Source organism: Macrotis lagotis, chromosome 7 (genome assembly GCF_037893015.1).
Source record: "Macrotis lagotis isolate mMagLag1 chromosome 7, bilby.v1.9.chrom.fasta, whole genome shotgun sequence".
In the NCBI taxonomy this organism is placed as follows: Eukaryota; Metazoa; Chordata; class Mammalia; order Peramelemorphia; family Peramelidae; genus Macrotis; species Macrotis lagotis.
The window spans coordinates 181,582,594-181,595,988 of record NC_133664.1 but is presented as its reverse complement, the minus strand read 5'-3'; the positions used below and the strand labels follow the sequence as shown (position 1 = coordinate 181,595,988).

The 13,395-nt window shown below is 34.1% G+C and overlaps 2 protein-coding genes across 6 annotated transcripts in view; one reads left to right on the top strand and one right to left on the bottom strand.

Annotated features, from left to right (window-relative positions):
• The window catches only part of KIN (Kin17 DNA and RNA binding protein), a 111,089-nt gene that overhangs the window by 24,883 nt on the left and 72,811 nt on the right, over nucleotides 1–13,395 (bottom strand). Inside the window, exons 15-16 of one of the 2 annotated variants that reach the window (XR_012470140.1) lie at nucleotides 12,005–12,079; nucleotides 6,639–7,098 (exon numbers count right to left, since the gene is read on the bottom strand). The gene's annotated coding sequence lies outside the window, so the exon portion shown is untranslated. Of the gene's footprint in view, nucleotides 1–6,638; nucleotides 7,099–12,004; nucleotides 12,080–13,395 lie in introns of those variants that run through there. The other variant, XR_012470141.1, reaches the window with a different exon arrangement.
• The window catches only part of ITIH2 (inter-alpha-trypsin inhibitor heavy chain 2), a 48,777-nt gene that overhangs the window by 22,438 nt on the left and 12,944 nt on the right, over nucleotides 1–13,395 (top strand). For all 4 annotated transcript variants that reach the window (XM_074194167.1, XM_074194168.1, XM_074194166.1 and 1 more), the window contains exons 12-17: nucleotides 557–682; nucleotides 2,388–2,569; nucleotides 3,647–3,832; nucleotides 4,292–4,431; nucleotides 7,385–7,557; nucleotides 11,101–11,238. In XM_074194167.1, the coding sequence (XP_074050268.1) occupies nucleotides 557–682; nucleotides 2,388–2,569; nucleotides 3,647–3,832; nucleotides 4,292–4,431; nucleotides 7,385–7,557; nucleotides 11,101–11,238 (945 nt within the window). The remainder of the gene's footprint in view (nucleotides 1–556; nucleotides 683–2,387; nucleotides 2,570–3,646; nucleotides 3,833–4,291; nucleotides 4,432–7,384; nucleotides 7,558–11,100; nucleotides 11,239–13,395) is intronic.

Here is a 13,395-nt window from a genome sequence, read left to right as displayed (position 1 = left end):
ATGAGAGGGATTAACTCTTCTATATATATGGTATAATAAATGAAATTACAATCCTTCACTATTTATCCTACCTGAAAAATGTTACTCCTCTCAGAAAGCTAAAAATTTAGAAATTAACTAAAGTCAATGGTTTCAGACCTGAATTTCATCCACCTATTTTCTCTACATTGTCTACATTTTTGTTCTTCTTAAAGGCATTTTGAAGCCATTACCTATTAATCTGAACACAAAGCTAAAATGATTGCCACTAAAACTGGGAAAAGGGCACAAGGAGAAAATTGTTGAGGTCCTTGATTTAGGGTATTTTAAATAGTAAAATGGGGCCCAGAAAGGGCTACTCCACTGCTAAAAGAAAGGGAAATACAAAAAAGTGGAGAATTCCCTCCTCAAGTGGAAATTTGCCCAGTTTTTGAAATCTGGGATGCTTGGAAAGCAAAAAATATAATATTTGAACAAAAGATAAATTATTCATAATCACAAAAAACTAGAATCAACAATGAGATTGATTTTGAAAAAGGAAAGAGTATGCAATTAAACGATGTTTTTTTTTAAACAGGCACAAATATTAATGAAGCTCTCATGAGAGCAATTTTTATTTTGAATGAAGCCAGCAACCTAGGGATGTTGGACCCTAACTCAGTTTCATTGATCATTTTGGTTTCTGATGGAGATCCAACAGTAGGTAAGCCCCACTGGGAGCTCTCTGAATATGAATGTTTCCATTGTTTGTCATATCCAACTTTCTGGAACAAGTGATGGGCTGGAATGAGAGATCTGATGGCATTTGCCTCTTTTAGGTAGTACTGTTCAAATTCAACATTTATTAAATATATTCTTCCAAGGACAATTTAATAATTGCTTGTTGAATTGAATTATGAAATTCAATTCAATTCAATATTTAGGGGCAGCTTGGCATAGTAGTTAGAGAACAAGACTTGAAGCAAGAAAGAATTAAGTCCTGTTTCTGAAGCATCCTAGCTCCTTGACCCTCAGGAAATCATTTAATCTCTAGGAGTCCTAGACAACCCTCTAAGAGTTTGCAAATTAGGAGCCAACCTGCACTATTGGAGGAAGTTTTCTCATTATCTGAGTACAGAATACTGGGCTTTGAGCCACTAATACAACAGAGTTGCTTCATGTATATGTCTTATCTCAACTCCACAAAGCTTTTTCGGAATGATAATTGCTTTATGGTTTTATCTTTATAATACCATGCCACCAATGTAAAACTGTATATGTGGTGAAGGTCTGTTGTTGTTCATTCATTTCACTCTTCATGACCCCTCTTGAGGTTTGCTTTGACAAAAATACTAGAGTGGTTTGCCATTTCCTTCTCCAGATCATTTTAAAAATGAGGAAACTGAGGCAAACAGAGTTTGTCCAAGGTCACAGATCTGGTAAGTGTCTGAGTCCAGACTTGAATTCAGGAATATGTCTTCCTGACTCCAGACCCAGCACTGTATCCAATGTACTACCTAGTTATTCTGAGAAAAATTTAGGAGAGAATTTAAAAATCCTATAATGTGTCTTGGATTAGGAAATCAAGAAGTCCTTGATTTCTAGACTTGAGGTTTCTAGATAGCATAGTCAAAATAAGTTTACCACTTCTACTTCTCATAGAACTGCAATAAAGAGTAAAAGCAGTATCAGTAATGACTTTCAATGATAATAGGGGTCACAGAGAAAATAATAGAAAATGTTTCATTGTGAACAGGAGAAGACTAATTTATATAATAATAAATCTACAGAAAATAAATTTGAAAGACTTTAAAATTCTAATCATTGCAATTATAAACCATGAGTCCAAAAGAATGAAGATGAAACATACCAATCACCTTCTGACAGAAAGAAGATGAACTTAAGATGCAAAAAAGAGACATTTTTTTCTTGGTCATGGCTAATTTAGAAATTTGTTTAGCCAGAAAATGTAAATATGTATTAAAGGATTTTTTGAGGAGTTTGGGTTGTTAGTTTTAAAATTTGCTCAGTTGTAAGAAGTAATAGGAAGGACAGATTAATATTTCTTAATGCTATTTGAAAAAGAAATATTTTGTTTATTTGTTTGTTTGGTTATTTATTTATTTTTAGATTTTTCAAGGCAATGGGGTTAAGTGGCTTGCCCAAGGCCACACGGCTAGGTAATTATTAAGTGTCTGAGGCCAGATTTGAACTCAGGTACTCCTGACTCCAAGGCCAGTGCTCTATCCACTGCACCACCTAGCCACCCAAGAAAAATATTTTAAAAGATATGAAAAAGAAAACATTTCATCTAGTGAAATTTAAATGAGTAATTGCAATATTTTTAGTCATATTTCTTTCAAATAAAATTTATGACTCAATAAGCCTGTTACATCTCTCTCTTCCCTCTCTCACACCCTCAATTTCAGGAGAGCTAAAATTGTCCAATATCCAAAAGAATGTCAGAGGAAGCATGCAAGATAATATCTCCCTGTTCAGTCTGGGGATAGGTTTTGATGTTGATTATGACTTCTTGGAGAGGCTATCTCGAGAAAACCATGGAGTTGCTCAAAGAATTTATGGAAACCAGGATACCTCTTTACAGCTTAAGGTACTCTTTGTCCCCATTTTCTTTCTTCACTAATTGTGTCTGCTGAAGAAGAAAAAGCCTACACTTTATGGAAGAGAATCAAATGAAACTCTTGATACTAAATACGTTCTGTCAAATTCATGAAATCTAAAATAACAGTAGATAATATATAGAGCACTTAACACATAAAGTTCAGAAAACATTTTACATATATTGTTTTATTTGTCTCCTATAACAATGCCATGATGTAAGTGTTCATCACCCATTTTACAGGTGAGGGGGACCCAGGATTATACAACTAATAAATATTGGGTCAGGATTTGAACTCAGGTTTTTCTGACTCCAAGCAAAACAGTGTTCTATTCATTATGCCATCTAGACACCTCAAATCTAGAAATCAAGGGCTTCTAAGAACCTGACTCAAGATAGTGAAGGGTTTTCAGTTCTTCTCTTCCCTTCACTACATTTATATTGCTACAGTGGTGATATTGTTCATTGAATAAGAAGCCAGAAAGAATTTAGCATTCAGTCATGGTGAGAATAAGACACACACACACACACACACACACACACACACACACACACACACACACACACGAGATTGCTATGTTGATCTTTGCCACCCTAAAGCCCAGTGTTTTGTTCACCCTAGGCAATAACTGGGAAAAGCCAGGAGAACTTCACATTGTTGTAAAAGACAGAATCTGATCTTTCTCATTACTTACATCCTGTTGCAAAAGAGGTCATTAACAACTATGCCACTACTCTGCCTTTTGAGTCTTCCTAATGCAAAAACTCAAGCTCTGTGCTTTCTGGTATTATGAATGAGCTAAGTTATTTTATTATTTTATCCATTGCTACTGGAAGTTATGAAGATCTTAAACTCAGGTCTTCCTGGCTTTGATTCTGAGTTACTATGCCAAGTAGCTTCTCACAGGCCATATAGGTTTAGTAGATATGTATTTCTTTATACCTTATACATATCACTGTGATAGATGCAATGGAGATGCTGTGCGGATGTAAATAAGATGATATTGGATGAAATCCTCAGAAAATCTGCTATACATATGAAAGTAATTATTTTTTTTTAATTTGCAGCAATTCTACAACCAGGTCTCCACACCATTGCTCCGAAATGTTCAATTTAACTATCCCCAGGAGTTTGTGACAGATGTTACTCAGAACAGTTTCCATAACTATTTTGGAGGTTCAGAAATAGTGGTGGCAGGAAAAGTTGAACCTGATAAGTTGGACTATGTGGAAAGTATCATCACAGCTACATCGGTATGTTTTCTTTGCTGATGCTGAAGGTTTTTGTTAGAATCCTAAATTTCCTTCAAGACTCAGTTCAAGTGTGACCTTTCCTGAGTTCCCCAGCAGCTAGTGCCCTTCCCCACAACAGTGATTTTACATATGTTTATATATGCCTATGTTCTCTCTTCAGATGGAATATCATTGAGGAAAGACATTGACTCCCCCTTTTTTGTATACCAGTGGCTTAGCATAGTGTCTTAATAATGTTTAAAAAGTGATTGATTAATACCCTTTCTCTTCTATGCCTGAAACAAAAGAATAAGAGCATATATACCTTTTTCAGATTCTATTTGCTCCCTCAAAACCTTCCCTTACAAAAAAAATCATTATTGCCATCACCACTACCCATTGTAACTCTACATGCTGCAGATATGTCAATTGATAGATCTACTTCTCAGACTTATTTCAATTGAACTTTTTATCCTTCAGGCCAATGCACAGTTAGTCATGGATACTCTTGCAGAAATGGAGGGCTTAGATGCCTTCTTGTCAAAGGACAAGCATGCTGACCCTGACTTCACTAGGAAATTATGGGCTTATCTAACCATAAACCAACTTCTATCTGAAAGGTAAGCAAAAATCAACAACTTCTAAAGAATTGACTGTTTTCTTACTTTCTTGATATACAAATCAGAAATTTTCAGAAATTCTCAAGAAGACACACAGGACAATTGCAACTTTATATTACATAGTTTAGAAAAGTATTTTCCCCAGCTCCTAATTCAAGGAGTTTAATAAATTCTTGAGGATAGTTGAAGCTTCACCCTAAACTACTAATGAGTTGGATCATTCTTGAATATAATCATTTATAAAGCACTTAACAGTTTACAAAGAATATGTCAAAACAATTCTCTGAGGTAAATAGTATAAATTTTGTTACCTCCACTTTACAAATGAGTAAACAAAGGCTCAGTGAATATATATTTATAAAATAGTATATATTACTGCATCTGCACCCCTACAGTACCTTGTTTCTCCTCTTGTTAGCTTTATCAATCTGATGGGTATAAAATAAGGGTTTTTTTAAATTTACAATATTTCTTATTAAATGGAACATTTTTGTCCATATATGTGTGGATGATTTGCTTCTCTTTATTTGAGAACTTACTGTTCATCTCTTTTGACTACTTATTTATGGGGATATGTTTCTTCTTAATAGTTGTATCAAAAAATAGTTGTATCAAGACTTTATTTTTCATATTCAAATTTTATCAGAAATTCCTGTAAATACTTCCCACTTAATTTTCCCTCCACTTCTAAATACATTTATTCTACTTAATTAACATTTCAATTTTATTGCCTCCATCCTTTATTTAGGTAATAATTCTCACCCTATCCATAGTTATGAAAAGCATCTCCATTTCTTTGCCTCTAATTTTTATATGATCTTTCATATTTATATCATGTATCCATTCACAATTGATTATGGTATGCTATGTAATTTTTATAACTACACCTAATTTCTTGCAAACTGTTTTCCGGGTTTTTGTTTATTAAATGGAGTCCTTTGATTTATCAAGGATGTTGTTATTATGTTTTCTTCTGAGTCTTGTTTCTCTAATCTGTTCCACCAATCAACTTTTCTGTTTGATTTCATTTTTAAACAGTCAGCCTGGCATATATTAAGCAGTATATAAATGTTAGCTATTATTAATTACCAAATAATTTTGATATTTATTGCTTTAGATTATGTAATTTAAGACCTGATCATGATTGGTTTCCTTCTTTCTTTTTTTAATTATTACCCTTGAGAATCTTGACCTTTTGCTCTTCCAGATGAATGTTTATTTATCTAGCTCTACAAAGTAACCCCTTGGCAATTGAATTTGTATGGCATTTAATCTACAAATTTATATTGTATATCTCTGTTTCAAAAATAGTGTCATTATCAACAGTGAAAGTTAATGCATAAGAAATAACAGGCAAATGGTGTATGGTTGTTTCTTGATTAAAGCATTGTAGAGTGATTCTGTGATGGAGGGAAGGTTATGGAGCACAGCCTTTAGTCTTCTTGATGAAATCAAGGTGAAGAATACTCATCCCTTTTTATAAATGAGCTGACTCAAAATAACACACCTTGCAAATTTGCAAAGATGACAAAAAATATCAACAGTGAGTTTTGGAAGGGTTGTGGATTGATAGGCACACTAATACATTGTTGTGGAGCTATAAAATGGTACAACCAACTGGGAAAGTAATTTGTCATTATGCAAATAAGGTAACTAAAATTTCCATACCCTTTGGACTGGAGACTCCCTTACTGAACTTATATATACCAAGGAAATTACTGATGAGGGAAAAAATTCCTATATATAGCAAAATTTTTATAGCAGCACCTTTTGTGATACAAAGAATTGGAAACAAAGTAGATACCCATTGACTGGGGAATAGCAAAACAAATTATATTATATGAATATAATTGAATAATACTGTCCTTATGTATATGATGAATACAGAAAAGCATGAAAAGATCTGCATGGACTGATGCAAGGTGAAGTAAAAAAAACCAAGTAAACAATATATAAAATGACTACAACAATTATAAATGGAAAGAACCATCAAACATCAAAAAAATGTAAAATGAATATAACAAAATTATAAAGCACAAGCAGGACTAAATCAAAGAAATATTAGAAGATATCTCTAATTCTCTTTGGGTATGGGAGGACCACAGTTGCAAACATGGTACATCTTTTTTTTTAATTTATTTTTATTAAAGATATTATTTGAGTTTTACAATTTTCTCCCCAATCTTGCTTCCCTCCCCCCACCCCACCCTCCACGGAAAGCACTCTGTCAGTCTTTACTTTGTTTCCATGTTGTACCTTGATCCAAACTGGGTGTGATGAGAGAGAAATCATATCCTTAAAGAAGAGAAGAGAAGTCTCAGAGGTAACAAGATCAGACAATAAGATATCTGGTTTTTTCCCTAAATTAAAGGGAATAGTCCTTGCACTTTGTTCAAATTCCACAGCTCCTTATCTGGATACAGATGGCATTCTCCTTTGCCAACAGCCCAAAATTGTTCCCAATTGTTGCACTGATGGAATGAGCAAGTCCATCAAGGTTGATCATCACCCCCATGCTGCTGTTAGGGTGTACAGTGTTTTTCTGGTTCTGCTCATCTCACTCAGCATCAGTTCATGCATGGTACATCTTTTGAGAATTTTTTAAAGTATTGTTCAGTTGTGCTGATCTTTTTTTTTTTAATACTAGTTGTTATATGGAATAACTGTCTGGGAGAGAGAAGAAGAAGAATATTAAGGATAACTACAATGATGCTAAAAAAAAAGATCAGTTAAAACATTTTTAGGAAAGTTTAACAAATAAATTTGTAGCACACATAGAATTTTGACTACATTGATACAGCCTTATATCATTATATCATGATATAGCAATCAACTGAGCATTTCCCCACAAATGTAGGAGTCAACTTAGGTCCAGATTGAATTCCCAGAACAAGTCTTTAATTCAGTCTGAAATGTTTTGGTAATGGTTTGTGTTTCCTCTTCCCCAATATAGGAGTCTGGCTATCACAAACCTTGACAAAAAGAGAATAACAAGAACCATCCTGCAGATGTCTTTGGACCACCATGTTGTAAGTCCACTTACTGCTATGTTGATTGAAAATGCTGATGGGGATGAAAGAATGCTGGCAGATTCTCCAATGGATCACAGAAGACCTTGCTGTCAGGGTAAGTGTTTTCATTTAGCCCAGAAGCAGAGATTATCTCTGTCCCTGGATCAAAGTCTCAGCCACCTTGTGTCACTTTAAAGCCCAGCCTTACAGTTGAGGAGATCAAAGTAATCCATAGTCATATGAAAAATTGCTCTAATCGAATTTTTGGCTAGGTCAATGCTCTGATCAAGATGGTGCACTTTGGAATGGTCACTCTATTGGTTCCTTTTACTTACCTTTCTTGGTGACTGACATCTGTGACATTTGAGAAGCAATTGCATATATCACAATAAATGATGTCTATATTTTCAGACTTGTTAATGGTAGTTGGTAAGTTAATACTAGTAGTTTGATATTCAACAAGAGATCCTGTGATCTCAGTCAGTCAATAAATATTTATTAAGTACTTACTCTTTACCATATACTGTTTTAAGTACTGGGGGAGGGGGGAAAGACAAAAAAAAGTTAAAAGACAATCCCTTCACCCTATACCAAGATAAGATCCAAATCAGGATTTAGACATAAAAAACAATACTATAGGCAAACTAGAAGATCAAGGACTAGTTTACCTGTCAGATCTATGGAAATGGGAGCAGTTTATGACTAAGGAAGAGATGGAGAACATCACCAAAAACAAACTAGATGATTTTGATTACATTAAATTAAAAAGCTTTTGCACAGACAAAAACCACTGTAACAAGATCAAAAGAAATGTAGTAAACTGGGAAACAATCTTTACAACTAATGTTTCTGACAAAGAACTCATTTCTAAAATATATAGAGAATTGAGTCAAAATTTTTTTAAAAAAAAAGCTATTCCCCAAATGACAAATGGTCAAAGGACATGCAAAGGCAATTTACAGATGAGGAGATCAAAGCAATCCATAGTCATATGAAAAATTGCTTTAAATCATTACTTATTAGAGAAATGCAAATTAAAGCTTATCTGAGGTACCACCTCACACCTCTCAGACTGGCCAATATGACCAGAAAGGACAATGATCATTGTTGGAAGGGTTGTGGGAAATCCAGGACACTATTACAATGTTGGTGGAGCTGTGAACTCATCCAACCTTTCTGGAGAGAAATTTGGAACTACACCCAAAGGGCAACAAAAATGTGCATACCCTTTGATCCAGAAATACCACTACTGGGTCTATACCCTGAAGAGATGATGAAAAAGGGTAAAAACATCACTTAACAAAAATGTTCATAGCACCCCTGTTTGTGGTGGCAAAGAATTGGAAATTAAGTGAATGTCCTTCAATTGGGGAATGGCTTAACAAATTGTGGCATATATATGTGTGATGGAACACTATTGTTCTATTAGAAACCAGGAGGGATGGGAATTCAGGGAAGCCTGGAGGGATTTGCATCAACTGATACTGAGTGAGATGAGCACAACCAGAAGAACTTTGTACATCCTAAAAGCAACATGGGGGTGACTATCAGCCTTGATGGACTTGCTCATTCCATCAGTGCAACAATTAGTAACAATTTGGGGCTATCTGCCATGGAGAGTACCATCTGTATCCAGAGAAAGAACTGTGGAGTTTGAACAAAGACCAAAGACTCTTATCTTCAACTTAGAAAAAAAAGTTATCTTATTATGTAATTTTGCTATTTCTTATACTTTATTTTTCTTCCTTAAGGATATCATTTCTCTCTTATTACATTCAACTTAGATCAATGTATACCATGTAAACAAAAAGATGGACAGACTGCCTTCTTGTGGGGGGGTAGGGGGAGGATAGCAAGATTAGGAGGAAAATTGTAAAATTCAAAATAAAATAAAATCTTTAGAAAAAACGATCCCTTCTCTCAAGGACTCATAGTCTAATGAGGAAGACAAATGCAAATAAATATGTTCACATAAGATATATATATATATATTTAATAAATCTGAAATAATCAACAAAGGTAAGTCACTAAAATTAAGAGGAACTTAATTAAAGATAGGATTTTAGCTGGAACTTGAAGGAAGCTGGGAGGAGGAAGAAAATTCCTAGTATGGGAGAGAGTTAGTGAAAATGCCTGGATTCAGGAAATAACAATTCTTGTTCTAAGAACAATAATGAAGTAAGAGTCACTTAATCATAGGATTATGTCAAAGTTGAAAGGACAAAGTATAAAAAGGCCATATCTCTGCCACCACTCTCTCCAAAGATTTTCTCATTTTTGTGAGACCAAATGATTTGAGAGTGATCAAGACCTTGGAAAAGAGGAGAATGATTTGTAACAGAAAACCAATTTCATATTTTATAATGGGAACATCTTTCTCCAGCAGAGCAATCTACTTGGAAAATCAAATCAAGATAAGAAAACTGCTAGTTAAGGATTACAGGATCAGAATTAGGAAACTGCTTACATAATTAGAAATAACCAACTAATTTACATGAGTCCTCCTCCTTACTTATTATTGAAATACTCTTTCCTTTTGTACTTGTGGTAATTCATAATATTTTTTAATCAACATCTCCTAGCTTCTGTTCCTGATTAATTTGATTAACTTAATTAGATAAGTTAAATTAGATAAGTTAAATTAATCAAGGAATGGGGAATCTCCTTTCACCACAACCACCAACCCTAAGATTCTAGACCCCACCACAAAGTCTTCAATTGTCCTGAATCAGTTCCAGTGCAAACTGCCTAGCACTGAACAGTTGGAAATAAGTATGGTCTTTACTAATGTGACTCTATTCATGAATTCTCTTTAGTTTTATCAAATATATATATGTGTGTGTGTGTGTGTGTGTGTGTGTGTGTGTGTGTGTGTGTGTATAGTGGAAAGGAATTACATTGAGTTTGCCTCCTTAGTTTTATGTAGGACTTCTCAAACCTGTAGTGCTTTGTGAGGCAAAATAATCATTGATTTTCAAGGAAATAGGTACCTTAGGGAAACTTGGTGACACAGTGGAGTCAGAAAAACCTGAGTTCAAATTTGCTCTCAGATACTTATCACTCAACCCTGTTTGCCTCAGTTTCCTCACTTGTAAAATGAGTTAGATATGGAAATGGAAAATTACTCCAGTATATTTGCCAAGAAAAACCCAAGTAGGGTCATGAAAAATTGGACCCAATTGAAATGACTAAAACAACAAGGATCGCCCTTGTATGATTGCATGATTGAGATTCTAGCTCTTAGAGGCATGCCAGCTCCTAATAGAAACAGCTTGTGTATAGCTAGAAAACTGAATTTAACTTTTGCTGGGATCCAGCAGTGAATGATCCTTTTTAAATTGTAGAATCATAAAATATTAAAGCTACAAAGACCTTAGAGATCATTTGGACTAACAGCTTCATATTATAAATAACTACATCTGATAATAATCTTTCAACAATGGTGATAATTTTAAAATACTAAAGTAGCTGACACACATGGACATGATTGAAAAGGGATGGAATATAGGGTAGAAATTAAAGAAGAGGGTCTACAGTTAAGTGATACTGCAAATTAAATAGAACAGATTTAATATTATTTATTTATAAACAATTACAATAGTGTATGTGTTTGGAATGTGTTCCTTGATAACTAGAATCCATTTTTCTATCTACACAGGTACCTTATTATCAAATGGGAAGAAGACTACTCAAAGTTCAATCCCATCTTGGGCCAAACCTACACCAACAATGGGTCCAATGAGTGCCAAACAAGCTCAGGTGCTGGTAGCAACTCCTCCTCCTCATGTAATGAGAGGTAAAAGATTTTTGACCCCTTCTCTTTACTTCCTAGATCTCATTTCATGTACAATCTCATAGAAATTTGATATTTCTCAAGCCAAGATCTATATTCCAGAGAACTGGAGGATTTTTCAAGTTCAATATGACTGTCTTCTAGAAAAAAGGAGATAAATCCCCAACTATATGAGAAGCAGAAATTGCTACATTTAGTTCAAAGATCAAGGGGGTAATAAGTTTTCTGATCTGAAGATAATTCAACTTCTACAGACTTCAACACATGTTTATTAAGTATCTACTAGATGCAGATGTGTATAATAGGTAGTACGGAGAGATATAAAAATTAAATAAATCAGAGTCTTATTGATTTAAATAAATCATAGTCTAGAAAGGTAGTATAACATAGACACAAACAACTGTAACATGAAATAATAACTAAATACAAAGGGGAAGTGTTAACAAAGCTAAGTAGGAAAGATCATCACAGATTAAAGGATCAAAGAAGGCTTCATAGAACAAAAATTTGAATTGGGTCTAAATAATAGATAAGATTTCAATAGAACTAGATGAAGAGAAGAAAAACATTCCAGACATTAGAAGAAACATGTGAATAAAGGAGGAAGGGGAATAAACATTTCTATAGTTTTGACTATGTGCCAGATATTATATTAAATACATTACAAGCATTATATCATTTAATACAACAACACTGTGAGGTAGAAGCTGTTATTATCCCTATCTTATAGTTGAGGAAAATGAGGAGGACAAAGGTTAAGTGATCTTACCAGGTTCATGTCTTAATAAGTATATGAGCCTGGACTTGAATTCAGGTCTTCCTCACTCAAGGTCCAGTGCCCCACCTAGGAAAAGCATAGAAATAAGAAAACATGGAGTGTATATAGCTGACAGAGTAGTCCATCCTAGCTGGACTATTAGTATTATTATTATACAAATAATAACATCTGACAATTTGATAGAGCTTATTACAGGTTAAACACTATATTAAGCTCATTACAAATATTATCTTATTGCATCTTCCTGACCTGTGACATAGGTGCTATTTTCATTCCCATTTTACAGATTGGAAAACTGAGATAAATAAAGGTTAAGTAACTTGTCCAGAGTCAATACTTCTAATAAGTATCTAAGACTGAACTTGATCTCAGATTTTCCTGATTCCAGGTCTGGAAATCTACCCACTAGTTGCCTAGACCATGGAGGGCAATAGTAAAAAACTGGAAAAGTTAGATAGTATCAGATTGTAGGGAGGTTGAATGCTAGTCTAAGAATTCTTAACTTTCTTTGGAGAAATAGTGAATTATTAAAGTATTTAGAGAAAGCAGTAAGCTCTTGGTTAATTTAAATCAGGGAATAAAAATTGTAAATTTACTATTCAAATTTCAATAAAAGCCTTTGTAGCATTGGTGGATAGGACTGAAAAAATGATTTAATAATGTGCGCCTATAATACACCTTTTCTATTTGTATTTACCTCTCTTCCATGAGGAATCTTCAGCTGTGATTGCCATTAAAGTCAATTACTGAAAGGCACTGAAGTTTGAACCAAACTTTTGAATCTATTACCAAACATTAAACCAATATTTTCAAAATAATAATATTGTTATATAATAATGACATTGCAGAAGAGTGCACCCTAGGTTTATGTAAGGGATGTTTTGTATCTAACTGTATCATCTTAGTATTTACCTTTGCTAAGAGAAAACTGTATTTACTGACATCACTAACGGGAAGCACACCCGTGGAGGTTTTTTGAGGATTAAAATTAATATTGCAAACCTACAGGATTTAGAACCCCACAATCCAAAGCAGCAACCATTTGTGCATCCAAACTGGGAGGGTGAGTATAAGTTAGGAAAATGATACAGAGGGAGTGCTACCCTGGATTCCACCTCTAACATGAGGCAGTAGGTTCACTGTGCTTAGAGTCAGGAAAACCTGAATTTAAGTGTGACCTCAGACACTTCACCTTTGTTTGTCTCAGTTTCCTCATTTGTATATTGAGGATTATAAATGGCATTTACCTGTCACTGTTTTGTGAACATACTAAGCACTATATAAATGTCATCTATTATTGTTGCTATTGTTAAAAGTTCTCTTATCAAGAATTTTGTGATTTCCATAGACATGGACTTTAACCAGAGCTTCCTCAGATCTCT